The sequence below is a fragment of the Abramis brama genome, assembly GCF_963993115.1.
Source record: "Abramis brama genome assembly, chromosome: 17".
Classification (NCBI taxonomy): Eukaryota; Metazoa; Chordata; class Actinopteri; order Cypriniformes; family Leuciscidae; genus Abramis; species Abramis brama.
This window is the reverse complement of record NC_139979.1, coordinates 34,735,554-34,763,257: the sequence shown is the minus strand read 5'-3', so window position 1 is coordinate 34,763,257 and position 27,704 is coordinate 34,735,554. Positions and strand designations below refer to the sequence as shown.

General features: G+C 38.4%; 1 protein-coding gene across 3 annotated transcripts in view; it reads right to left on the bottom strand.

Annotated features, from left to right (window-relative positions):
* Nucleotides 1-23,937, bottom strand: part of LOC311067214 (NACHT, LRR and PYD domains-containing protein 3-like) — a 47,028-nt gene extending 23,091 nt beyond the window's left edge. The window contains exons 1-9 of one of the 3 annotated variants that reach the window (XM_084088936.1): nucleotides 23,761-23,937; nucleotides 22,942-23,061; nucleotides 22,591-22,704; nucleotides 12,070-12,183; nucleotides 10,552-10,647; nucleotides 8,629-10,356; nucleotides 6,528-6,599; nucleotides 6,011-6,184; nucleotides 1,082-1,255 (exon numbers count right to left, since the gene is read on the bottom strand). In XM_084088936.1, the coding sequence (XP_083945062.1) occupies nucleotides 1,082-1,255; nucleotides 6,011-6,184; nucleotides 6,528-6,599; nucleotides 8,629-10,356; nucleotides 10,552-10,647; nucleotides 12,070-12,183; nucleotides 22,591-22,704; nucleotides 22,942-23,054 (2,585 nt within the window). In that variant the 5' untranslated portion in view covers nucleotides 23,055-23,061; nucleotides 23,761-23,937. Of the gene's footprint in view, nucleotides 1-1,081; nucleotides 1,256-6,010; nucleotides 6,185-6,527; nucleotides 6,600-8,628; nucleotides 10,357-10,551; nucleotides 10,648-12,069; nucleotides 12,184-22,590; nucleotides 22,706-22,941; nucleotides 23,062-23,760 lie in introns of all 3 variants that reach the window. The other 2 variants (XM_084088937.1, XM_084088938.1) reach the window with 2 other exon arrangements.
* Nucleotides 23,938-27,704: the final 3,767 nt, after the last annotated feature.

Genomic DNA, 27,704 nt, shown 5'->3' with positions numbered 1-27,704 from the left:
CTATATCCCGATTCTATACTGTGTGTGTGTGTGTGTGTGTGTGTGTGTGAGAGAGAGAGAGAAAGAGAGAGGGAGAGAGTGAGTGAGCGAGAGAGAGGTTGTGTGTGTGTGTGTGTGTGTGTGAGTGAGTGTGAAAGCACTTAATGACATTTTCTGATTTTCCGTGACCTAATCTAAAGTGAGAACTATTTATGGTTAATACGTCATAAACAAAGCATTATCTAACTCTTTACAGAAGAGCTAATTAAACAATAATACTTGGTTAATTACAGTGACAGTGAACAAAGAATTCGCTATTTGTATATAGTCTCTTAATATATTAACTACAGCTTATATACTATTATATACTATTCATTAACTATAAATTAATAGTTTGAAAATGATTTATAAGTGCTGTGTTACTGTATACTTGTGATAAAGTGTTACCATTATTTCAAACCGGTCGCATTAAGTGTAATTGTTCCTTTTGTATGTGATGGAGTGATTCTTCTGTTTCAAAAATAACACAAAATAAACAAAGTAAAGATGAATTTGACTGATAGCATTATTATTACTATTATTATTTTCAAGATTTCCATAGATATGATGATATATTGTTATTGTGTGTTATTTTGGCCATGATAATCATGTAGTGATAAAGCTAATATGGTGACAGCCCTCGTTCAGGTGAAACACACACCACTTCCCTCTTTTCAGCTGCACACACACATTTTGAGGCAATGCTCACGCTTTTACAAGGGTCTGTTTGCACAAGCATTACAAGGCAAGTTGATTTACAGCAAACATTTGTAAACCTCTTCACTGTATCCTGCAACTGTTGTCTTGTTTGTAGTTCGTCTGGTTTATTTAACTGTTAGTTTTACTTTCTTTTGGGAGATAATAATATAGTAAGATGTAAATGTTCCTCTTCAGGGAGACTCCTCACCGCTGCCTTCTCCCGCCGGCAGGATCTGACGGCTCAAGCTGGAATCTGTCGCTGAACCACCGGATGGGGCTTACACCAAAGATATACTGTATACACTATCTACTGAACATATTAATCCTTATTCACTCCGAGTCTTTATGGTAGAGATGATCTTACCACAGTTTCTCCAGTTTACAGTTAGGATTCTCCAGTCCAGCAGAGAACAGCTTCACTCCTGAGTCTCCTAGTTTATTCCCAGTCAGATTCAGTTTTCTCAGGTGTGAGGGGTTTGATCTCAGAGCTGAAGCCAGAGCAGCACAACCTTCATCTGTGATACCACAATCAACCAACCTGTAGAGAACAATGACACACATTAAGCCTATATCCAGAGATAAACATGACCATAATTAACATAATGCTGTCAATATTACATATATACAAATATTCATTAGAAAAAAGTTGTTAAATTACATCAGTTAGGATTCAAGGGGATTCAATATACAGTTTGTACAGTATAAAAATCATTATTTCTATGGAAAATCCCCATAAAACATGGAAACCCAACGTGTGTGTGTGTGTGTGTGTAATTAATGTATTTGTAAACATTAAGGAACTTGTAAAATACATCAAATTAAATAAATAAAAAATCACAATTTTAAAATAGATTTTTTAAATTCCAGAATCAATATTAATTCAAATCAAATTGCTTTATTTTTGTCCTTGCTTATAGACGAGGTTGACAGAAGTTAGCCACTTTTGCTCCAACAGAGTTTGAAATGTGTCGTTATCTATGAGTGTCGTAATATCCATTTCAAGTGGACGTGTGGAAGAGACGTGAGACTGAAAGCACTGAAAGCCCTCGCGCTGCTCATATGCTGAGAGAGAGATAAGACAGTAGAGCTGCACGATTCATCTTTAAAATACTGTGATCTCCATTCAAACACACACACGATCTTCAAATTCGTCTGTCTATTAAAGGGGTGGTATAATGCTATTTTTTAATGCTATTATCTTGTGAAAAGGGCATTAAAGGGCAAAGATCTCCCTTTCCTTTGAACTTTGAGCATTGTAACTTTGCAGATGTTGTTTATGCTCAAACAGCGACATTACACACTAACTAAAGTTAAAAAAGTGAAATCAGAATCAACCACCCCTTTAAACCTTTGACAAAATCATATTGTTGCGTCTGGACCAATCAGACACACACAAATTATTCTTTTTTTTTAAATGAATAATCCAGCAAACTCACTCTCCCAACAAAGGCCTGTGAAACTTCCCCCAAAACTAACATCACAAATGAAGCTAATACACTGGCAGAACACGGTGTCCTGTTATAGGACACATTGAGACTGATAAGAGTTTTACAACCCCAAAAGAAAATTCCAGAGAGCTGTGACTCTCACTTCATTCTTGCTGAGAAGGAGAAATAAACTCTGTTAATCCTATATATTCTATATATAACCACTTGAGAAATGTGTAAACATGTATCTAATTTTCCCACCTCATGATTTTCCTTTTATGTGGTTTGGCTTTTGTATTCTTGTAAACTCTACTGGGTTAATGTTTCAGACTTTGCATACTATGGTTAACCAAAATCATATGTGTGGCATGTCTGGTCTCTATAAACTCCAATCTTCGTCCCCGATTTGTTAATTTACATTACCTTTTGCTAACTTTGTGATGCATTAGTATTATAAGAATCTTGAGGATTCTTTTCTTAAACACCCAATGAAATTACATATTCAAATGCCCTGCTAGAACACAATGGGTCGTAAAATTTCCCTCCAAAGGGAAATCTTCTCATTGGCTCACACACCTCCAGAGGGTGTGACATCTTCACACTTTAAAAATCACTGATCACAAGATCAGCCGTCTTGCTCTCTTAGTCCCTTTCTGAAATGCTGATGTGAAGATGATGCTGGACTAGAAGTTTCTAAGGACCCCCAAGCTTGTGCCAGGCTGCGGCCTTGTCTTTCCATTCACCAACGATCCTCTGACTCCCACTGGTTCTCTCTCATCAAGACCACATCAGCAAAGATCAACTGGAGCCTCAACAGATTGCATCAGGACAGTTTAATTAAAATGGGAGAGACATGCAAGTATCAAACTTAGTCTCATTATTTGATACCTTAAGTATCCTTAACCCTTTTAAAGAAGGTCATGTTAGAACTAAACTGATGGTTTGCTCAAGGCTGTTGATCTGCTGAATTTCAAACAATGCTATAACTTCTTGCTTTCCTGTATTCTGCTTCAGCTCTCTTTCCTTTGGTAAACTGTATGCATGTATGTGTGTGTATGTTAGAGGAGTTTAAGTGTTTAGACTAGTTAATAAAATCTTGTTCATGTCACACGTAAAGTTGTCCGTGTCTCAAGCTCATATCTGGAGTCACTAATCACAGATCTTGTCTACTTGCTCTTAGTAGTTCTGTAAAGTAAGAAAGACATTTCCCATGCCCCGGAAATGTACATTTCTTAGAATTAATAAACAATTAACACTGAGTGTTCACGGGACAAACAGGTTAATTGATTGTAATTTTCAATTACAAATCGCAAATCGCAATTCTTCGCAAAGAAACAATCGCAAATCGCAATTCTTAAAAATCACAATACATATTGTATAGGCACTCAAGTATCGTGGAGATTGGTGCATTGTCCCAGCCCTAGTGTGTGTGTATGTGTACATGTGTAAGCTTAATGTATTTGTAAACATTTTGAGTGAATTGCTTAAAGTTATTGAAACTTTAGAGTGATTAAGAAGCACGGATAAATGAACAATAAGGAAGGAATTATGTAATCGAGTCACATGACAATGGTAAGTGCTTACAATCTTGTATATTAAGATATTAAGTATTTCTTATGGCCAGTTAGATTGGTATCTGCTGTACTTCATGGATTCATGTATTAAGTCTGAGTTGTTTTTATCTGCACCATCATATTACAGACAACTGCTCTGCCGCACTAAGGCAAAAGGTCGTAACTTCAATTTTTGGCGAAAATGAGTTATTGTAATTTTTAGGACAATAAACATAAGTTTTATCATGTAGACAAACATCAAGTATCAATTCGATTGTTTTTTGGGTGGAATAAGATTATGTTTTTGCCGTAACTTCAAAAAGCCAAGGGGAAACTATGGTAGAAGCCCGTAACGTCAGTTACGGCTTTATGCCTTCGTTTCTCGCTGCTCCTGAACACTCGAATGAAGTTACGGGTGCGCTGCCGTGAAGTTACGGCACTCTGCCTTCTAACCGACCATCAAAGTATTGCCGCGCTGGAGTTACGGGGTTATGATGTAGCAATTAAATCACCTCAGACACACACGTACATTTTTCACAGTGATTGCTTTTGTTAGGTTTGAAGAATGGCATACTCTCGGGGGAAAATGATGGTGGAGATGGCTTTGAATCTTTAACATCCAATAATAGCTAGCGGTACTACTTCACAAACTAGACACAAACACTTTTCGAGCCATAATCAACAATTTATCCAGTAACAAGCGCTGAATAGAGCAGGCTTGTATGATATCTTAATTCACAGCCCGTAATACAAAGCTACATGTACAACTGAAATAAAATATGCTTCTCATAGCTAGCTCTCGCCTGCCAATGACAGTCCACTGACTGAAAACTATGCGAGTTGGTTGGTTGGAGCCGCAACGACACACCCATTATACACCAGCAACAGGAATAATTTAGAGCCTACCTTTTGTTGAACCTTGGTTAAAATCCATGTCAAACAACCGACGAGAAAGCAAATCCATTACATCCACCACGAGTTTTTAAAACTTGCTACCGGCTCTAAAACTGAAGTGTGTGTGTGTGCGCGTGCGTGCGTGCGTGAGAAAGAGAGAGAGAGAGGCGCGGACGCGATCCCACTGTTCGATCGCGCCCGCACCTCTCTCTCTCTCTCACACACACTGAGTCACACACACACACACACACACACTCTTCAGTTTTAGAGTCAGTTTTTCAAAAAAAAAACTTTAAATGTTCCACATCTTTTATACTTTAGTGATGTTAATCAACTTTGTTTTATGAAATTCATGTTAATTAAAACCATTCATACTTTTCCAACTATTCTCACTACTTTAACTTATTGTTGATACATGTAAAGCCATTTTTATCATAGTGAGTCCAATTTTAATATTGCTTACATTTTAAGCATAACATTGGCTATAAAATAGAAGTTAAGGTATTTTGCCTTGGTATGACCAATTGTCATTTTGTGGGCAATGCTAAGGCAGAATACAGTAACTTCCGAAAAAGGGTCAAAGGTCAAATTTGAGTTCAACATTTTTTTGTAGCTGGGTTAATAAAGGTATACACTACAACATGTGAAAATTACAATATTATACCTATAACTCAATTGCCAGGACATTAAGATAACTTTAAAGTCATTTTTCTCAGTTTCACACTCTGGTGAGTTAAGGTCTTTTGCCTTAGTAGGGCAGTGCTGGTGTAATTATGCAGTTGAGGAGACGAATGATGATTCCAAAGCAATACATGCATATAAACTACCAGTCAAACGTTTTGGATCGGTAATATCTTTAGGTTTTAAAAAGAAGTCTCTTCTGCTGCATTTATTTGATTAAAAATAAAAATTAACAGTAATATTGTGAAATATTATTCCAATGTAAAACAGCTCTTTTCAGCATGAATATATAATAAATAATATATAAAAAATAATCTATTCATCAAAGAATCCTGAAAGAAAATTGTACACGACTGTTTTCAAGATTGATAATAATAACAGCAATGAATGTTTTTTGACCATCAAATCATCATATTATAGTGATTTCTGAAGGATTATGTGACACTGAAGACTGGAGTAATGATGCTGAAATTCATGAGCGTTTGTAGGATAAAAGAGTGTTACAATAACTTTTTAGTGAACTAATAAGTGCAAATATCCCGTCCCATTTTAGCAACCCTTATTCCCACAATTGACGTCATTTTAACGACACCTTTTCTCGTAATAACGAGACGTTATGTCGTTAAAACAATATATTTTCTAGGCCTTTTAAGGACATGTGTAGTCGTGTACAAAATATGCCTTTATCCACATAAAATGTATATAGCCTATCATGTCTTTATCATGTCTTTATCATACCACAGTTTCTCCAGTTTACAGTGAGGATTCACCAGTCCAGCAGAGAACAGCTTCACTCCTGAGTCTCCTAGTTTATTTTCAGACAGATTCAGTTTTCTCAGGTGTGAGGGGTTTGATCTCAGAGCTGAAGCCAGAGCAGCACAACCTTCATCTGTGACACAACAATCCCTCAACCTGTAGAGAACAATGACACACTCTTCACTCTCTCAGATCAAAACAGAAATCTTTGCTTTTCTTGATTGTGTTTATAATTTGTGCAGTATCTCTTTTTTAAAACAATGAATTCAATATATCAGTAAGTTTAACTGTTATTCTAAGATATATAATAATAATATAATAATATAAATGTTTATATACATACATTATAAATGCATATATTTGAATATAAATTTCTCACACAAATATCATAAAAAACAGTTTAAGAGCTGAAGTGTAACTCATATTTTTTGTTAAACCATTAATGTATAAAGAACTGTTATAATGATTTAATTATATGCTTGTTCTCAGTGTTACTTACTCAGCGTATCTAGTTGCTGTAACCACAGGCATCAGCTTCTGGAGAACTTCATCTCCAGTGTTTTGTGTGACACTAATTGAAAATAAAAAATAAATAAGTTAATTGTTCATGCTAACAATAATAATAATAATAATAATTAATATCATAAGTAAATAATACATTATACCTTCCTAAATGCCCTCAACTATTGTTTTAATTAAACACTGCTTTATAAAGGACATGTGAAAAAGTTGTTTTATATCTATAACTGTAGAAGCCTCGTATTCAGCCGTCACAGATTCGTTATTTTCTTCTTCTTGTTAATGTTGCTGTGGCAGGTCTATTAGTCTGCATTTACACTACAACACTATTTTGACATATCAGATTTGTTTGTCCTGTCCGTTGCTATGGTTATCACCATGGAGATATTTAACTCCCGAGTTGGGTGGGGGCGGGGGCGAGAAAAAAAGTTTTTTTGTACCTGCATCAGCAAATTATTCGTAAAAATTAAGCACACAAGTTTGTTTGCTTGTTGCTTGTTTATTTACCTACTTGTTTATTTAATAATTTACTTAGTTTTATTGTCACAGGAAATGATGCGCACAAAATGTGAATCATTGTCCATAATTTTGCAAGCAACTGGTGATAAAGAAAAATGATGATGAGACATTAATCTAATTTATTTTCTTAATACTTATCTTGTGGCCCTTAGTGAAAAAATGTGTATAGTCATGAATCAAGAAGTGTTTTGTGTTCAACAAGTTGTCTTTGAAATGAGAAGTAAGCTAATCTAATCTTTTATCCTCACAGCGCGTCAGTTATGCGGTGATGCGCTATGAAATTATTGCGGGGCAAATGAATTGTAAAATTAATGATAAAAGTAGCCTAATAACAATAATAACAGTAATGTAATATGCCCTGTGTGCCCGTCCGCTACACCACTGTGAAGAGCTAAACGCCCACCAGGAACGGCATCAAGGCCATTAACTGTTTTATCAAGTTTACTTTGTGCAGATGGTGCACACACAACGCTTAAATGAGTTCACTTTGAAAGGCTCGCGCACTCAACTGTAAATTAATTTACACGGGTCCTTCTGGGGCTTGTAGACTCGAGTCCTCAGCATTAAACACTAGAATGAGACGCTCTAGTGAGTGTGCATGGCTACGTCACACATGTTCCCGCCCCACGGTCACGCCACAAAAATACTATTAATACTTCCTATTAAATGTCTTTATATTAACTGGCTTTTTTATTAATGCAATACAGTGAATGACAGCCGTCTGTGTCTCCCAGTGTCTTACATTATTGTCAGTTTAGTGTTCAGTGATTAATTTACACAGAAACAAAAGATAACATGTATGCCTTCATCTCCGAATACATTATCTGTGTCTTACATTTCATAATGAACTCAGATAAACTCAGTGCCGACTCGTTTTCCATCAGTTCTTTTACATGAATTAGAATGTGTGCAAAGGATTGTGGGAGATTGAAGAACACGAAGGATCTACTTGATGCATCCTTCAAAATGAGCTGAATTAAAGACACAAAATGAAGTCTGTCTTCAAAACATCCTTCAAACTGAGACAGCCTTCAGAGGCGCTTGATGACGTGGCAGTCGAGATATGCAGCCTTACTAGGACACAGCCACGGTTTGAGAAACACCCGCAAATTATGTACAATATCCAAGAAATCAATCTGTGCCCCGTGATTTAAACACCTCTGATCTCTTAGTTCTACCAGAAAGACTCGGGAGATAAATTGATATATCAAGCGTATATTTGAGCCCAGCAAGCATAAATTTATAAAGTTCTTTGGCGTAGGCCCCGTACTTAGCGCGCAATGCGAGGGTGAAAGCGCAGCCGACCCCCTGGAGGTAAAGGAAGGGACCATCTTGGTGGTGGTTGGGGAGGATGGAGGTAATTGGCAGTGTCAGCATCTGTGAACTCAGACAAATGTAAGTACCAATCTTTTATACTGCGTGTGTTAGCACATTATTGGTTAGAAGTGAGGTAATACATGACGCACTGATTGAGTCTTTCTGGCAGAACTTACGCTAAAGCTTTCATTTTCTCTTTGTTCATAATGTTTTAGACTGTAATGATTGCACCCAGTGTTACTTACTGATCATTTCCGTATCCAATTAATCTGTTCAGGTGAAACTCCTGCACTGTATCCTCTGAGGACAACAAGACAAACACTAAAGCTGACCACTGAGACGAGGAGAGTTTCACATCACGTAATCCTCTACGGCTCGTATGAGGTTCAGCTTCGTTCACTAGAGAAAGATCACCCAGTTCATTCAGACAGTGAAACAGATTGATGTATTTATCTGGAGAGGGATTCTCACTGATCTTTTCTTTAATATAGTCAACTGTTTTCTTATTGTTGTGAGAGCTGTTTGCTGTCTGTGTCTTTAGTTCTTGTAAGAGACTCTGATTAGACTCCACTGACAGACCCAGAAGGAAACGAAGGAAAAGGTCCAGATGCCCATTTTTACTGTCTAAAGCCTCATCCACAGCTCTCTGATGGAGATCAGATAGCGAAACTTTGTCTCCATTAGTTGGTTTGGTAATCTGGTCAAACACATTGATGTTATTGTTGATAAAGGAGAGATGCACATATAGAGCTGCTAGATGTTCCTGAATGCTCAGATGAACAAAGCAGAAGACTTTCCCCTGATACAAGCCCAACTCCTCTCTGAAGATCTGAGTACACAATCCTGAGTAAACTGATGCTTCTGTCTCATCAATGCCACACTCGCTCAGGTCTTCCTCATAGAAGATCAGGTTGCCTTTCACAAGCTGCCGATAAGCCAGTTTCCCCAGTTTGACAATCATGTCTTCATCTTTCACTTTCTTCTCATAGTCCTTCTCATGTTTGATGTTGGTCTGAATGATCAGGAAGTGTGTGTACATCTGAGTGAGAGTCTTGGGAATCTCTCCTCTCTCTGCTTCACTCAACATCTTCTCTAGAACAGTGGCTGAGATCCAGCAGAACACTGGGATGTGGCACATAATAAAGAGGCTCCTTGAGGACTTCAGGTGTGAGATGATCCTGTCGGCCAGACTCTGATCACTGATTCTCTTCCTGAAGTATTCCTCCTTCTGTGTGTCACTGAAGCCTCGTACCTCTGTCAATCGATGGACACACTCAGAGGGGACGAGATCCGCTGCTGCTGGTCTGGAGGTGATCCAGATGAGAGCAGAGGGAAGCAGATTCCCCACAATGAGTTTCATCAGCAGCTCGTCCACTGAGGCTGATTCAGTCACATCACACAACCTCACATCGCTCTGAAAATCCAGAGACAGACGACACTCATCCAGACCATCAAAGATGAACAACACTTTATACTCATCACTGGATATTTCCATTTCTTTTGTTTCAGGGAAAAAGACATGAAGAAGATCTGAAAGACTGAGTGTTTTGTCCTTCATCAAGTTGAGCTCTCTGAAAGCGAGTGGAAATATGAGCTGGACGTCCTGATTCTCTTTCCCTTCAGCCCAGTCCAGGATGAACTTCTGCACAGAGACTGTTTTCCCAATGCCAGCGACTCCCTTTGTCAGCACAGTTCTGATGGGTTTGTCTTGTCCAGGTAAAGGCCTAAAGATGTCACTGCATTTGATCGGTGTGTCCTCTCTTTCTGCTCTCCTGGACTGTGTCTCAATCTGTCTCACCTCATGCTCATTATTGATCTCTCCACTTCCACTCTCTGTGATGTAGAGCTCTGTGTAGATCTCATTCAGGAGTGTTGGGTTTCCCTGCTTTGATATTCCCTCATACAAACACTTACATTTCTGTCTCAGATTTGATCTCAAAGTGTTGAGGACTTCAGCAGGTTTAGAGTCATTGCTGTAAGATTAAAATACCACATTATTACACAAGTCAGAGAAGTAAATAGCCATAAATTACAAAACTATTTATGGGACACAGAACATCATTAGGTTTCTGAAATGTGTTAATCATTAATCATGTGTTTGAGTGATTTGTGATGTGAATTGCAGCACCTAAAATTAAACAACAACAACAAAATGTCCTACATTTTACCTGAAACCAGGAAACATGCTTTCATTAAAGTCTTGTGGTTGAATCACAGGCTTGTACACAGTTTTGTTTTTAACTGATCTGGACAGAAGGTTTGACCTTAAATCAGAATGAAGAGGGTAAAGAATCAGACACACTGATATTGATGTAATTGTGTCATTAACTGAGTAACAGACCAACAGCTTTTACAGTGTGTGAATGTATTAACAATACAATACATAGAGCTTTACACAATAGCACAATGATAATCATTAATAGACTGAAACTTACAGGATTTGAACTTAGAATTATTCAGTTCCAATCTAGATCATTAAACTGCTGTATATTAAAGGTGCTGTAAGTGATCCCGGGAGACGTTACTTCTTGTTGACATTCGAATTGTTATCAAACAAAATGGAGGCTAGCTAGACCCTCCCTCCTCCTCATCCCGTCTCCTCCCTCCTCCCCTCCCTTCCGACATAAAGGAAAGTCAAAATAGTCACTACAAACAAAGTTAAGCTTTACTGATACTTCATTCAATGTGTAATGTCGCCAAGTTAGATAAATGCTTTTATATATTGCAGAACAGAATGCAGAATAAGAAACATTATCTTAAAATCGTTTCGCCACCTGAGGTTATAACTATAGCTCCCATACAAGGACGCAATAATAGCAAGATAACGTTAGCTTAGCGTTTCCCAGTGAGCATAAACAACGGCGGCGGCGTAAACAAATTTAGTCAAAGTTGTCAATAGCCTATAAATGAACATTCAAATTCATAACAAACAGTCGGTGAAAACAATCGTTCACACAAATTGTCGCCCTACTGTGAATTTGCTTGATCATTTACAATAGAGATTGATCGCTGCTAGAAACATACATGTTGTATTCACCAAAGTTAATGCTGACTGCATAGATCTAACGTTAGCTAATTACATCCTTGTGTTGGTTTGGCGAACATGAACGTCAGTTTAGAAAGAAAAATGGATTTACCTGTTCTGCAAAAACAGAGCAACTATGTCGGACTGGAAGCCCTTCTGCCAGCGGAGTTCTCGCCACCTTTCGAAGGTTTTTCTGGTGTAAATTCGGGACTTCGCGCGTTCCTTATCCTTGTCCCTCTTCTTTGCAATTTGTTCATCGGAACGTCGTCTCTTTGGTCGTGTGTCGGCCATAATTCAAACTTCCCTCTTCATGCTTCTCTGTTCTCCCTCCTCCACACACCCCCTTCACGTGCACGCGCACTAACCCCCCAAACCCCACCCTCCAATACTTCTTGTCGGTTATTGGCTGGAGCACTGTTTATTATGTTTCGTGGTGCGGGTGAGCCCAGTTTGTTTTTGTTGCCGTTTGTGGAGCCTGTGGTGTCTACAGAGACCGCGTTTTTTTACAGTGTGTTCAGGGGACAGGCAGCTAGCGGATAGTGAGGAGATGTTTGCTGTATGTGACAAAAAATGTTTTGGCCTGACATCGCTTACAGCACCTTTAATAACAATTTTATAAGAATCAAATACTATAAGAATATCTTTTATAGAAATGATATACCTGAGATCAGGCCGTTTGTCTCCACTCTTCAACATTATTGGGCGATCCATAGACCAGTTACTCTTCATAGACACACAGCTGGAATCTGGGTTTGAGCTCTTCTGCTGGACTGAACTGGTTTTAAAAGTAAGTAAAATATAAAGCATACAGACTTATAAATGTTGTGCACTTTTACTGGAATCTTCTGTCTTAGGAAAGACCAGGGAGTGCTGTAACACTTTTGCTTTAACGTCTGTAACTCAGCGATGTTTTGCACTGTTTCAAACTTTGATTACAATTATTTTGAGAAATTAACTTACTGGTTTGCAAATGTTAAGCATGATTAAAAAAATGTAATAACCCTCTGAGGTCGACAAACGCGCCGGCGCGTTTTGCTGGATTTTCTTCACATAGTAGTACAATAAACTTAAATTTCTCCGTCATTTATGGTCATACAGAAAAAAGAAATATGAAAAAAGAATCTGTGATATTTCTACTTTTGTATGTGTCCACTTACAATCGAATCAAAACATTGTGCTTTTGTAAAATAAAGAAAATAAACAGGGTGTGCTTTCTGGCCCCCGTCGCGGTGAACTTTTTTTTTCTTGAGCACGTCTATAAACTGAAACAAAACTCAGCGAATACTTGTCACACATTTATGAGCGATATATCTTTATAATCATTTAAGTGTGTACTTTTAAATGATCGGATTCAAACTGAAAACAAATATTCTCTGTTTAAGTAATTTGTATAAAACCAACAAGATGTCCAGCTTCTCACGCGCTTGCTAATTATTTTTAAATAGACCACGCCCAAACGCGCAAAAGATATTCACATGCAAATCTCCACATGGAACGCGAACGCGCTCATTACCTCAAAAACAAAGCACGAAAAAACTTCACAAGTCTCTGCTTTTCGTCGAGTTTGAAAGACGTGCCGTGAGCTTACATTGGCTTTACATCAGAAGAAGAAGAACGCGATTTGAAGACAAGAAAGATGTAAGGTAAGAAATTCTTACTTATTAGTTTATGTTATTGTTGCATAAACTTCACATTGCAGTTGAACTGTTGCTAGATATATGGTGAATATTATAATATTTGGACCCGTGTTTACTGTTACTGTGTTTGTGGATATCTGCTCAAACGTAGATATGTATAATATGGTAACCATAATGTTTCATATTTTGGAACGAGCTCTGGTTTTGAATGTATCATATTTGGAGCGCGATCGCGTTTGAATGTATCATATTTGGAGCGCGATCGCGTTTGAATGTATCATATTTGGAGCGCGATCGCGTTTGAAAAGCAAAATGCACCAAACAAAGGCTTCATGTTTTTACTATTATCTAATTTCATATCATCATAATGATGAGATAATATCATCATATGCAGCACTATGCATAGCCTACTGCTTACAAGGCACAACAAACCTGGTGTTCATTATATTATATATTGTTGGAAACATTTGTGTGTGTGTCTATTCTGTGAATTTTAAAAAGCAATTTTAACCAGAAAAATCGAAAATTGATTCCCAATAAGTTTTAGAACTAGGGTAAGTGTACCCATTAAGCCCACCAAAATCTAAATCTAGGTTTTTTTCATAGATATTGACATAGTTTATAAGAAAAATAATTTGTTAAAATGCAAGATCAATCTCTCATTTGAAAATATATTAATTAGTTGATGTACATTTTAGAATATAAAATTAAGATAATTTAGGAATAAAGTCAGAAGTCTGGCATGGGCTTAATTGGTACTTTGGCACCATTTAAGCCTGCATGTGTTCCAAATAAGCCCACATCATCTTTGATTCACAAAATATAATTTTTTTATTGATTTTAAAGAAGTAAAACATCAATATATTTATTCAGTGACAGGGAAGAATTAAAAAAAAAAATCCTTTTGCTAATGTTTGATTAGAGCCCTGGGTGGGATGGGTAGGTGTTAGTGGCCGGTGGTCTGGAGCTTTAAGTTGGCTTGACTGGAGTTGTAGCTGGAGTCAAGCTGGAAGTTAGGCCGGGTGTATCTCGGGAGCCAAGCCGAGTTGGGGCTCCAAATTCTGGGCTTAGGAGGGGCTCCTAGTGGGCCCCCCACACCGGGAGTCTGGAGCCTTAAGCTGGCTTAGCTCCCAAGTTATGCCTGGTCAAAGGTGGAAGTTTAACCGGGTGTATCTCGGGAAGGAAGCCGAGTTGGGGCTCCAGACTCTGGGGTTTCTGGGGACTCTCAGGTCACACCGGGAGTATGCAGCCTTAGGTCGGCTTGATTCTGGAGTTATGCCCCATCAAAGTTCCACTGGAAGTGACCATACCTCGGGAAGAAAGCCGAGTTAGGGCTCAATACTCCCGGCATAGGCGGCCCACTGGGTGACCCCTCCATGCCCTTAGTCCAGAGCCCCATCTCGGCTTGGGCCCCAAGTTTTGCCCGGTCAAAGCTGGACAGGAAGTGGCGGTATCTCGGAGCCGGACGGTCCCAGGGGCTCAAGACTGTGGGGAATATAGGGTCCCTCTGGGACCTCTCCATGCCCAGAATCTCAAGCCTTAACTCAGCTTGGCTCCCGAATTATGCCCGGTTATACATACAGGACTTTAGGACAAACCGGGCTCTATCTCATTTGAATGAATGTGTGTAATTTGTGTGTAAGTAAGGTAAGGTTAAAAGGTTAGTAAGGTAAAAGCACACAAAGACATGATATCTTTAAACACTTTCAAATAATGCATCAAAGTTTGCAATTAGAGGGATTCCTCATTGAAATATATAAGGTGGGCTTAAATGGTACATAGTGAGTAATGGTGAAAAAAGACAGTGTTTTCCTTTAAAAATGTAAGATATGTTTACAAATACATGCATGGAGCTTAAATATACTGTGGACTAGTATCATAGTAATTTTCATTGTGCCCACATTGAGAAATGTTAAGTTTTTTTCATTCAAGGTTAGCTTGTGTTGGCTCTAGTTTGCATGCGTTTTGTGGCGCTGTACCATTTAAGCCCATCTTAAAAAAAAGTTAATTTATAAAAATAATCTTCTCTACAAAACAATTTATGATGCATTTATTTGTAAATGAATGTAAAATGAATCACAAAACATTCATTGTTTGCAGTTCACATGCTTAATTCTTTGGCAGTCTATCTTTCTGTAAGGCTAATGGCTTGACCTAGAGATTAGCTTTGAACGCAAGCTAATAAAACTCATCTTTCCATTTAAAGGAAAATTATATAAAATGATAAAGTACTATTTGTTCATACACAAAAAACAATACATTTATCTCTTATTTGACATAATATCAATGTAGTTACCAAAGAAATGGCTGAAAATTGCTGAAATGTGTTGATTTCTGAAGGGTCCCGAAACACCAAAGTTTTGGGGTGACTTTGTGTGAGGTCCCCTGAGACAGCATGCACATGAGTGGGGCTAACTCAACATTGCCAAATGTAATTGGTATGCAATTAAAAATGCCAGGGAAGTAACAAATCACTGGATTGGTTAAAATAATAAGCAGCATAAAATATTATTTTCTCTTTTTTTAATTTGACTTAAGAGTTGAAAGTGGGCTTAAAGGGTACATGGGCTTAATGGGTACACTTACCCTATATTCCCTATTTCTCTTGATATCAGTATGTTCACTTTTTTTTTTTCTTTCAGGGACCAGATGCCACTGACATGAGTCTCTGTACATGAACATGGTAAAGTGAAAATCAAACACCTTGGAAATGAAAGGTATGTACAATGTTTTTAGGAATGGCACAAAAGTCTCTGTCTTTGGATTATTGTTTTCAATAGTGTGATTTTTTTTTGTGTCATTTGTTGTGTATATTTGGATTATGTTGTGTTGTAAATAAATCCAAACAATCAAAAAGCCATTCTTTTTTAAATCTCCTCATTCTTTGTGCAAGGTTGCTCAGAATGATAGGGCCTGATAGCTCCTAAAATAGGGCCATTAGGGAGTGTCTTTGTCTTTCTCAGGTGTGAAAAGCTTGCATATTAATGAGGTGATCCGCCCCTTCGCATATTGCTTTTTCACACAAAACACGTCTTAGAAATTTTAAATCAATATATTGTCTTCTCTGAATGAGCAGTCAGGATGATTTTCACATAGTTTTGGAGCAAATATTCTAGGCTACGTGATACAATTTTCAAAAGTCTTGTGAATAAATAATCAGTAGGGGTTTCATGGCCTTATTTCAGTGACAATTTTTTTTTGTATTTTCACAAACCACGCATAAATGTCATTATCTCAGAACTACAAACTTTTACATACATGCTGCTGATATATTATTGTAGCAGAGTTTGTGCTGAATACAGTGTAATCAGACTTTAGCCATGAAAATGTCACAAGTAACAGAAATAAGCACAAATGTCAGAGCATGTCAGAACACCTCCAGGCCCAGAAAACAGCTCAGACCCCAGAGGGTTAAAGGTGAACTAAGTAACTTTTTTACCTTAACTGAACAGCTTCGGAGTCATTGGAATGGTTATATTACTTATTTCGGGTTGAATAGAATAGAATAGAATAGAATAGAATAGAATCGGGCATTTATATAGCGCTTTCATATGTACTACTGTACACCCAAAGCGCTTTACAATCATGTCAGGGGATCTCTCCTCAACCACCACCAGTGTGCAGCATCCACTTGGATGATGCGACGGCAGCCACAGTACAACGGCGCCAGTGCGCTCACCACACACCGGATATAGGTGGAGAGAGGAGAGAGAGTGATAGAGCCAATTCAATGTAAGGGGATTATTAGGAGGCCATGATTGGTAAGGGCCAATGGTGTGTGGCCATGACACCGGGGTTACACCCCTACTCTTTACGAGAAATGCCATGGGATTTTTAATGACCACAGAGAGTCAGGACCTCGGTTTAACGTCTCATCCGAAGGACGGTGCTCTTTGACAGTATAGTGTCCCCGTCACTACACTGGGGCGTTAGGACCCACACAGACCACAGGGTGAGCACCCCCTGCTGGCCTCACTAACACCTCTTCCAGCAGCAACCTGGTTTTCTCAGGAGGTCTCCCATCCAGGTACTAACCAGGCTCAGCCCTACTTAGCTTCAGTGGGCAACCAGTCTTGGGCTACAGGGAGATATGGCTGCTGGAATGGTGGTCGTTTTGCACCCCCCTGGTGCCCGTGAGCGGAAAATCCGCAGTTGCAACTTTGAGCTGGCGGGCCGCCGGCCACCGTGTCAGGAAGTATCGCGTGATATCAGGTCTCGCGATGTAAACAATTGCTTTACGGCCAAAAGAAATCTGCTAAAATGCTGTCATTATTGCGCTCCCTCACGCTGTTCGAACCCGAATGAAGAAGACGTTTTAAAGAATGTCCCGTCTGCTTTGATGTCGTTGATCTACTAGCCTCTGGTGTCTGAGAATCGCCAACGAGTTTTTACAACAGTGTTGTCAAATATCTATTCCGAAGCTGTGGGGGGAGCTCTAGAGAGAAACCTGCGAGCAAAAAGCGATAATACAGCGAATAAATCCCGAAACTACTGAGCCCTGCTTTAAAGCGACTGATAATATTAGGAATTATGAATTCAAAACAAACAAATTGAAAACCACTATAGAATTATAGAATGATTCAACTCAGGTGAACATCAACCATGATCACATGACTCTTCTCAAAGGCACAATGGAGGACGAAGACTCAACCGACTAAAGAGACCAATGTTTAGCTGACCTTTAAAGATAAAGCACCTTACTCTACTCTAGTAACGGTGCTCTTGCTGTGAAACATCACTGTGACATCACCAGACACTGTAAAGCTTTCAACAAATCTGAACCAGCGGTTAGAAAAATCCACTAAATGTTACACCTACTCCACTATATAAAGGTGGAAAAAATCTCAGCTTACACTTACTTGATGTCATTGCTAGTATTAAGGCCCGTTCACACCAAGAATGATAACTATAAAGATAACTATAACGATAACTATATTCGCGTCCATACCAATGAACGATAACGGTCTTTTCACTCTAAGCACTCGCGCGCTGCAGTTTCAAAGTAGCGAAAATGGATGACCAGCTTCTGATTTACGTTACACACAAACTAAAAAAGAAAAACAGGCGCTTTTGGGTACACTATATCCTTAAAAGACGAGAGGAGTCCGTCATCTTTTGAAGACAAATTTTATTCATACTTTGGAATGAATCAATATCAGTTATTTGCATTTTTACGTCTTTTACCAGCAGATGTCCTCAGCATGCTATGCTCCAAGCGCATCTAAACAGTGAATCTAGCTAGTCTAGTGCAGACTAATCTAACAGTGAATTTAGCTGACGAAGTCAATAGTGGAATAAAAACAATGCCTAGTCAACACCTTTATTTATATATATATATACATATATATGTACATACTAGGGGTGTCGCAGTATACCGGTGTTGATGATAATCGTGATATTCAAGGCATGAAATATCAACATCGTGTTTATTTAGAGTGTGACAATATACTGGTATTGGCGATAACCACAATGTTTAAAATTAATGTGACTCTTATGATAACATGACACGTAAATACTTCAGCGCCGGTACGCCGGTACCTGGTTGACCTCTCAGGTGGCTGTATTGCACCCACTGAAACCTATCAAATAAGAAGATGACGCAGCGCGCGCCCGCGCAGATAATCTGAGAAGAATGTGCGAGAGAGTGAAACACTTTGTCCACACCCCAAAAAATTAAGCTCACAACATCTCCTAAAGAAAGCATCCCCTTAAAGGGGGTCGCACACCGGACGAGAAGCGCACGTCTTTAAAATTCGAACGCATTATTCTCTATGAGTGTACACACACCGGCGGTGTCGTTCGCCGTCTGTCCGCGGCGCCCAGCAACTGCGCTCAGCAACGGCTCAAAATCCTGCCACGACACAGAGCACCATTTACATTGTTTTATATTAAATTTACATTATATTTAGGGCTGAACGATTAATTGCTTTTGCGATAATATCGCGATATGATGAAATGCGATTTTTTTAACCGCAAAGCTGCGATTATAGTCTGGTCACGTGACACGTGAGAGTAAACCAGTCTGTATTGCAGATGAAGCATCAACTTGGCATGCGACACATAGACCTGGCTAAAGGAAATAACAGTTTATGTTTAATTTATGTGATATTGTGTTATAGATTCTCTCCAACGATTCTGTATCGATTAAGATAATTTCAGATTTATGTCTGAGCTTAGTTTTAAACACAGATATGTGATGACGCGTGTGCTTTATAAACAACCGTATTCTGCTTGCTTCTAATTCCTCTGTCTCTCTCTCACGACACCACTCGAACCTTACGAGAAATAATCTGTAATAAAGTTCGGAAAAGTTGAAGCGAATTACAAGGACATTCGCGGGCTTCATTGCACAAGATATGAGAGACGCGCGGTCTGCGTGATGTTACGTAGTGCGCGGTCTCGCCCGCCGGTATTTTACTTACAAATGTTCTACGAAGGCATCATATGTCTTGGAATGCAGTTGGCTTAAAAATATGAAAATCACCGACAGAAGCTGCTTTCAATTTCAAATACTCATGTGCGCTTTGCGAAGAGCGTTTGAGCATGCGGCTGTGAGCGACTCTGTCTACGTGGTTAAATGTACTTGCATCTCAAAATGCTTTTATGACGCGAAATTAATGTGACACAGTCAGTTATTAAACAGACAGGACAAACCACATCTTATAATTTCAAAAGAGATGAAAACGTTCAGACAGCCTACTCTTAGGCTACTGAAAGCACTCTTTGTTTATTGCTTGTAATATTTTTTTTCCCTCTTTGTTATTTGTTTTGAAGCTATATTTGTTAAAATTATTAACATGTAATTGTATTAATTTAGTTTTATAATGTGTAATTATTATAAGTAGGCCTACTTATAATTATGTAATTAAATATTTTAAGTTTTATTAATAAGATCAAAGAAAAAAAATGTATCGGCTCATGAGGTGCCTAAAGATTCCCTTCCCTATTTTACAATGATTTATTGCTTGTTTTTGTTGAATAATAGAAAAGATAAAGAGCTTAAAAATTATCGCATATTAAATCGCAATCGCAATATTGGTAAAAAAAAATCTCAATTAGATTATTTTCCAAAATCGTCCAGCCCTAATTATATTTGTCTCAAATCATCGTTAATGACTTCACCCTGTGCTGCAATATACATTTAATTACATTCATTCACAGAAATCAGCTGCTTGAATGAGAATTGCTGATGTTATCTGATTTTCAGGTGAGATTCTCAATTCATTCAGTTAACAGATGCTCTGAGGTAAAGTGTTCAGATCGCAGACTCAGCAACTATTGTATTTAATTGTACAGTACAATCATAACATAGTGCAGACAGACATTATCTTCATTTCATAATGTCCTTAAACGTAACAGTATTGCTGGCCATAAACTGAGAAAGTGCGCGTCCGGTGTGCGATACCTCGAGTTGTCTTTAGACGCTTCTCGTCCGGTGTGCGATACCTCGAGTTGTCTTTAGACGCGTCGTGGCGCTTCTCGTCCGGTGTGCCGCGTGTGCGATCCCCTTAAACCAAATCTGCAGAATGTTTAGCCACCAACCTTTTTACCCATCTCCGTGTCCATCACTCTGCGGATTACGCCATTTTACAGAGAGTAAATTGCGATTATTTTACTAGTCATGGAATGGGAAACGTGACATTAACCTGTTAACAGTGGGTTTCTGTGATCATATATCCCATTTCTTTACTCATCTTATTTTTGCATTTATATTTGCACTTGATATTTTTGTTCAAATCTGCTATCTGCATGACTTGCCGCCGGTGCAACAGGTTTAAGAGCTTTTCAGTTCTTCAGGAAACATTCAGACAATGCATGTGCCTTGTGTTTATCAGTATCCTTATGTTTGTTGTGTAAAAAAGAAAAACTATAATCAAAGTAAAAAATCCCCCCCACAGATTCTATAGATATCGCGATATATCGATATCATGAAATCTTTTGGCCACAATAACCGTGGTGTGAAAAATCGAACATTGTGACAGCCCTAATATATACACACTATGGGTCTCATTCATGAAACTCGAGCAGAACGAATTTTTGTGTAAATCGTGTGTAAAGTGGTTCTGGCGTAAATTTTCGGATTCATTAAAATGTTTGTATTTTCCAAATGTTAGTTGGTACGAAATAAATCTACACCTGCTCCCAGCCACGCGTAAATAGTGCGTTTAACATCCGAACGTTTTGCTCATTAATAAGGCTGCATTTTAATTCACCTTAATCGGGTACATATTTACACAGCATTTTGAAAAAAATATTATATATAGTAATTACATACGGTTTTTCTTTTTACTTTTATTACGAGAGCCAGTAATAGCATCTGCAAACGGAACACAAGTCCGCAAGTCTTTTTTTAATTTTTTTTAATTTTTTTATATTCAAGCTGTTTATTCATTTTTCTTTTTATTTTTTTTTTATTTTTATTTTTACAAGTCCGCAAGTCACAAGTGTAGCAGCCAAGCTTCATGTCGAACCATTTTCTTTTCACTTCTGGGACTGTTCGATTAACAGATGAAACTCCATTAACTGCATCTGTAATATGCTGCCAAAAATCCTTGTTTTTAGGACCTGATACGCCACTATGTACGCTTGAAAATAAAATGTGGCGTTTTGAATGAACTTCTGATAATAAAACTTCAATTTCTGCATCTGAGAAATTTCTCTTCTTCATTCACTTTTGAGAAGACATGTTGAAATCCCTCTTTTGGTGTCATAATTATGATGCCCATATATAGTTGTCAGTCGGTTTTAATGTGCAGGATTTATGGTAATTGAGAGAACGAGCGTGTACGCGCGTCCCATTTACGACTGATTGGAATTCATTAATACACACACACATTTCACTATCAAATCTGACGTTTACCTAGTATTTGTGAATCAGGAGAAGAATTTTTGGGAATGTCTCTTTACGCGCAAATCACTCACATATTTACTCGTATATTTACGAATGTTTCATGAATGAGACCCCATGCCTTTTTCACTGAAACTTCAAAGGAAGCAATACAATGTTGTCGAAACTAGATACCTGAGGTAATTTTGTTACACTATTTGCTGCTAGCCTGCATAATGATCTCATCATTAATACTTCTCGCCATTTATTCCAAGGGTACGACCGATTGCTTTCCATATATCCATTTTTTTTAACGTATCCTCGAAAAGGGGCTTGACTTGTCAAAAAGTGGTGGATTTGTCTGTACCCCAGCGATTAACTTCTCCACAATGTCGTCTGTCATTTTAAATGTGCAAGCCCTTTAAATTAGAATGGATTCTGATTGGCTGTCAGTGTTTTATCGTTCGACAGCTGGAAAAAAATCGTTCAGAAAGTGATCCCAACGACATTGTTCATCATATCTTTATTGTTATAGTTGTGGTGTGAACTCTGCTCATAAAACCTTTTAATATTGAGAACGATTTTTAGAACTATATCTTTATCTTTATCGTTATCGTCCTTGGTGTGAACGGGCCTTTAGACTGACTGACTGAGATAATTTATGCTTCTAATTCAAAAGTGTCATACTATTAGGACCTCTTTTATAGAAATAATATACCTGAGATCAGGCCGTTTGTCTCCACTCTTAAATTTCATTGGCGGATCCATAGAGCGGTTACTCTTCATAGACACACAGCTGGACTCTGGGTTTGAGCTCTTCTGCTGGACTGAACTGGAACAGAGAACAGATTCAGTTTAATCCTTCAGATTACTGTGTTCATTCTTTCTGAGAGGAATCATATTAACATAAACATTCATCTTTCAACTAAAAGCACTTTATGATCTTTTTATCAAACATTTATGATAGTTTCAAAATTAAAACAGGCAAAAAATAGGTTTTAGTGTAAACTTTCTCTAGGTTTTGTGACCCAATATGAACACAATATTTAACAATGTTTGTTGAAAGTACCTGCATCCTGGAGAACAATCTCCATCTCTGGATCCTTGTGAATCAGCCATGATGAAGCTGCAGGAGAATCTGATGAGTTTGATCTCCTCCACTGACTCTGAATGAAGAAACATTCAGACACTAAATTAAATGATTAAATTAAACAACATTCATAATTTAGCTGAACATATCTGGAGTGTGGGAGAAAAGGATCATGTGACTGCGTTAACTCAAGCTCATTGGGCCTTTTCACACACAAGTCGACCGTTAGATTTAGACTTTTCTGAAAAATAACTGACACGAGAAACGCTGATTGAACATGTTCGGGTGAAAAAGAAAACAAACCCCGACCCACATCGACACACACTGATCCGATAAATAAATAAAACAACGTGTTTGTTGACGTTTGTCTGCGAGGTGTGAATTGGCCTATACATTACACATAAAATGTTAAACTTCTAAGTTCTGGAGAATCACAAACATCACCAAACACAAAAGAAACACTGAAGTGAAAGAAAGCCTTTATTAAAGATTTCATATCAAGCAATCACTTAAAACGTCATCCAGAGATATGAGGAAGTCACCACACATGACAATCACTTTCCTGTCAATCACTTTCCTGTCAATCAATGACAATCACTACTGTTTGAGCTTTCCTGCAGCTCAAACAGTAGAGCGTTGGCACTTGTAATACCAAGGTCATGGGTTCGATTCCCAGAAAGCAAGAACTGATAAGAATTTAAAATGTGTATCTTGAAATGCAATGTAAGTCGCTTTGGATAAAAGCGTCTGCCAAATGCATAAATGTAAATTTAGTGTATCACATGAACACTCACTCACCTTGATCAAACTTTTACAAGATACAGGATCTCAAATCCTCCAGCTTTAACATCATAAAACTACACGTAAATTCCTTCTTGAACGTTGATAATCACTTTGATGCTCAGTTTTTTCCGTGTCTTGCGCATTTTTCCTGCTTGAAATGGCGACAGGAAAACTTACTTTCACTTTCTATGTGTGACGAGAGAGAGAGAGAGAGAGAGAGAGAGAGACGCGCGTTCACGAGAGCACCACGACGCATGCCTGTGAGAGTAGACTTTGTTGAACGCGCGTTGGAGATTAATATTTAATTGGTAAATGATGTGTGTTTTTTCGCAAACAAAGCACCTGCGTCTTTTCAGTTTGTTTTTATTTGTGTTACTTTATTTTATTAATAGCCTATTCTTTGGTTAATTTTATTTTATTTTTCTCTCTCTTCTATTTGGTTTTTAATTTATACTTTCTTTAACTAGTTTTTGTTTGTTCATCAGTTTTCCTTCATTATTTCTGTTTTGTTTATATTTTTGTTGTTTCACTCGTTCATTCTTTTTATTTGTTCATCCTTGCCTTCATTTGTTCAGTTTTGTCTTTCATTTATCTTTCTGCAGAACGCAGAGTTCCTGATAATAAATCATAAAGAGGACTTTGTTTGATCACATCTGAAATAAGTTTGTCATCATCAATCATGTAGGACATGATTTTTTCAAAGCGATCTACAAATGTGGAACAATGCAATGTGACATAAACCTGAAAGAATCAGAACAATTAAAACCATACTGTAAAAAATACTGTATTGTAAACTTTTAAGTTTAATGGTTGGTTTAATTTATTGTTCCTGCACTGATAACTTTATTGCACTTTGGACCACTTTTAAAACTGAAATGTTCAAAAGTCATTAAGAGGAAAGGACAGAAATGATTTAGAAATATTAAATAATGAATAAATCCTGATGTTGTAAAGTGATCTCTTCTGTTCCCTATATCGATACGGTTCACTCGTACTGCGTCACTAGAAGCAATGGGAAAACTCTTGTTTCCTCTGATTACTGAAGCCTTATAGAATCACACAGTGAAAAAAAAAAATTTCTTGCACATGCGTATTACATGTTTAGTCTATAGGTATGCGCATTTGATATATGTGTACAGGCGTGTAGTCTTTCTCTACAAATTGACCTCAACAAACTACCTGTCTGGCCTTAAAAAATGATAATACAGAATTATTTTTTTTCAGTACAGCCGTCACCAGAGATGGGGACTCGAGTCTGAGACTCGGACTTGAGTCGCACTTAAGTCACACAAACAGCTGACTTCAGACTTGACTTGCGACTCGACCCAAAAGACTTCAGACACGAGCTTTGAGACTCATCAACAACCTGTTTTCATGCAATTATTGCTTTTTAAATCTAAATTCATTAATGTATTTCTATTTTCTTTTATTGGTGTGTATATATGTTGGGGAAGCGTATGATGAGCTGCATGTCCCCTGCCCTTTGTCATACTGTGCAACGTGCATGCGCTACGCCTATGTGCGCGCCGCGTGCACTCACATATCAAAAAATGCATTGACGATGGTGACACCAAGTCCTCCCAGAGTTGTGCCTTTTGTCATTAGTTTTGGTTTTAATAACTTTACAAACAGTGGCGGTAAGCAAACAGCTACATGCAAGGTGTGTGGCACCAGGATAAATGATGCTGCACCAAGATAAATTATGCTGCAACGTCGAACTTCATCAGGCACCTCAAAATGCACCCAGATAGGTCAGTCACTTGCTAATGTGAAAGAGACGTTAAATTTAGCATATATCGTCACAGGTACAGTAACAAGCTAACCATCACAAAGTGTTGTATCCATATGATGTGACAGACTTAATATTTCACCAGGTCCGAGGGCTAGAGGGATGTGTTCAGTAGCAGAAGATTAGACTATAAGATGTCGCAACACACTCACGGCAGTTCGTGAAATAGTCACAAGTTCACAACCACTCTTGGCTGCAGTGCCCACATTTTATTTCAGAGGAAAAAAAACACATGATAGAACATTTAGTATTCCTTTAGCTATTTCCCCCACTACACATATGTCCAGTGTTCAAAATTAACCTTTTCATCCACCAGCCAAACGGCTAGTGAATGTTCAAATTTTCCAGCCACTCAGATTACTATTGTTTTTTTGGCTGGTGAGTGAAGCAAATCTACCAGCCACCTGCATATTTTACCAGCATTTGGCTGGTAAATGGTGCTAATTTTGAACCCTGCATATGTCAGTTTTATGCAGATTGTATTAGTAGCATGCAAAATAATTTCCCATGTCCATCTACATGTTTACAGAATTCACCAATGCTAAAAAAGGTACTATTGGAGAGGGACAGAGCAGCATTGAGACATTCATTATTCAGCCAAGAGGTGTGCAAGTGTACCATCAGGGAAATCCTAGGCAGAAGGCCATCACTGAATCAATCATTAATGAACTCATCATTTCATGCAACCTGCCACTGTCATTGATTGACAATCCCAGCTTCAGAAATTGTTTGTCAGTGGTAGATGAAATATATTGTCCAGTAAGTCGGTGCAGCATAACAAGAAGACTGAATGAGCTTGCAACAGTCAAAGAGGCCGAGATCAAATCAAAATGAGAGAAAACAGACACTGTGTCTGTTACTGTGGATATCTGGACTGACAGGACCATGCATGGGCTTTTAAGGAGTTACTGCCCACTTCATGGAGCCAGACAGAAGCAACCCAAGACTCCAGTCAGTTCTGTTAATCTGTGAAAGATTCACAGGGTCTCACACTGGAGAGAGGATTAGTGAAACATTTGAGGAAGTATGTGATAACTTCAACATAAAGCACAAATTAGATTACATTATCTCTGACAACGCTTCGAACATGAAGAAAGTCTTTACGGTTTGTTTTCCCTCTGCTACAAGTAGCGAATATAATGACCTGGAAAATGGCGACCTGTGGGAGGACGTAAATGAGGATCACCAGGATGATGGGGAATCCATCCAGAGCAGCTGCCGGCAAAAACGACTTCAGTGCTTTGCACATTCGCTGCAGCTCGTTGAGCGAGATGGACTTAAAGATATAAAAGTTCTGAACAGTGCAATGGCAAAGGTGACAAAATTTTGCACTTTACTGCATTCTACTTGTGGCCTAAAAGAGGCATTTGAAGCAAAGTATGGAGCCAACCGTAGCATCCCCATGACTCCAGTGAAGTGACAATAGATCTTCCATTTGGAGACAATGTCTACATGATGTCAGCACTACTAGATCCATCATTCTGCCTCTTTTGGCTAGAGCAAGATGTCCAAGCACCAGAGGAAGTTAAGAGAGAAGTCAAGGAGATGATAATAGGTATGTGTACCCACCATTTCCAAAGACAATCTATCACACACATGACATTATGCATACTGTATTTAAAATGCCAATTATGTTGTATATTGTCTTCCTAGATTGATTCACAACAGTGACACTGTGTATATCAGTCCCATGATGCTGTAACTAAGCATGTTTTTTGATAAACTTACAGACCTTGTCTTGGCTGAGGCTCGGAAACTGACTGTACCTGAAAGCAGCAGTGGAGACGATGATCAGGAGTCGTCACCACCTGCTAAAACTCCACGTCTTTTCTCTGGCTACCGGAAGAAAAGCACCAAGAAAAGTGTGGATCATGGCTCATCTGTCCAGGCTGAGCTCATCCGCTATATCCATGTAGCATCTGATGAAGATGAAGTGGACTGTCTTGAGTTCTGGTAAAGATAGTCCAAGGCATTCCCGCGACTCTATCTTATGGCTATGAGAGTGCTTGCTGTCCCGGCTACCAGTGCACCAGTGGAGAGGGTGTTCATGGAGGGCTTATCATGCATCCTCACCACGCCAGGCTTTCGGCAAAGACGCTGTCATACTTTTCTTTTTTTTTTACGTAACCAATCTGTTGTTTAAAGACTTTTAATGGATTTAAAGCCACTA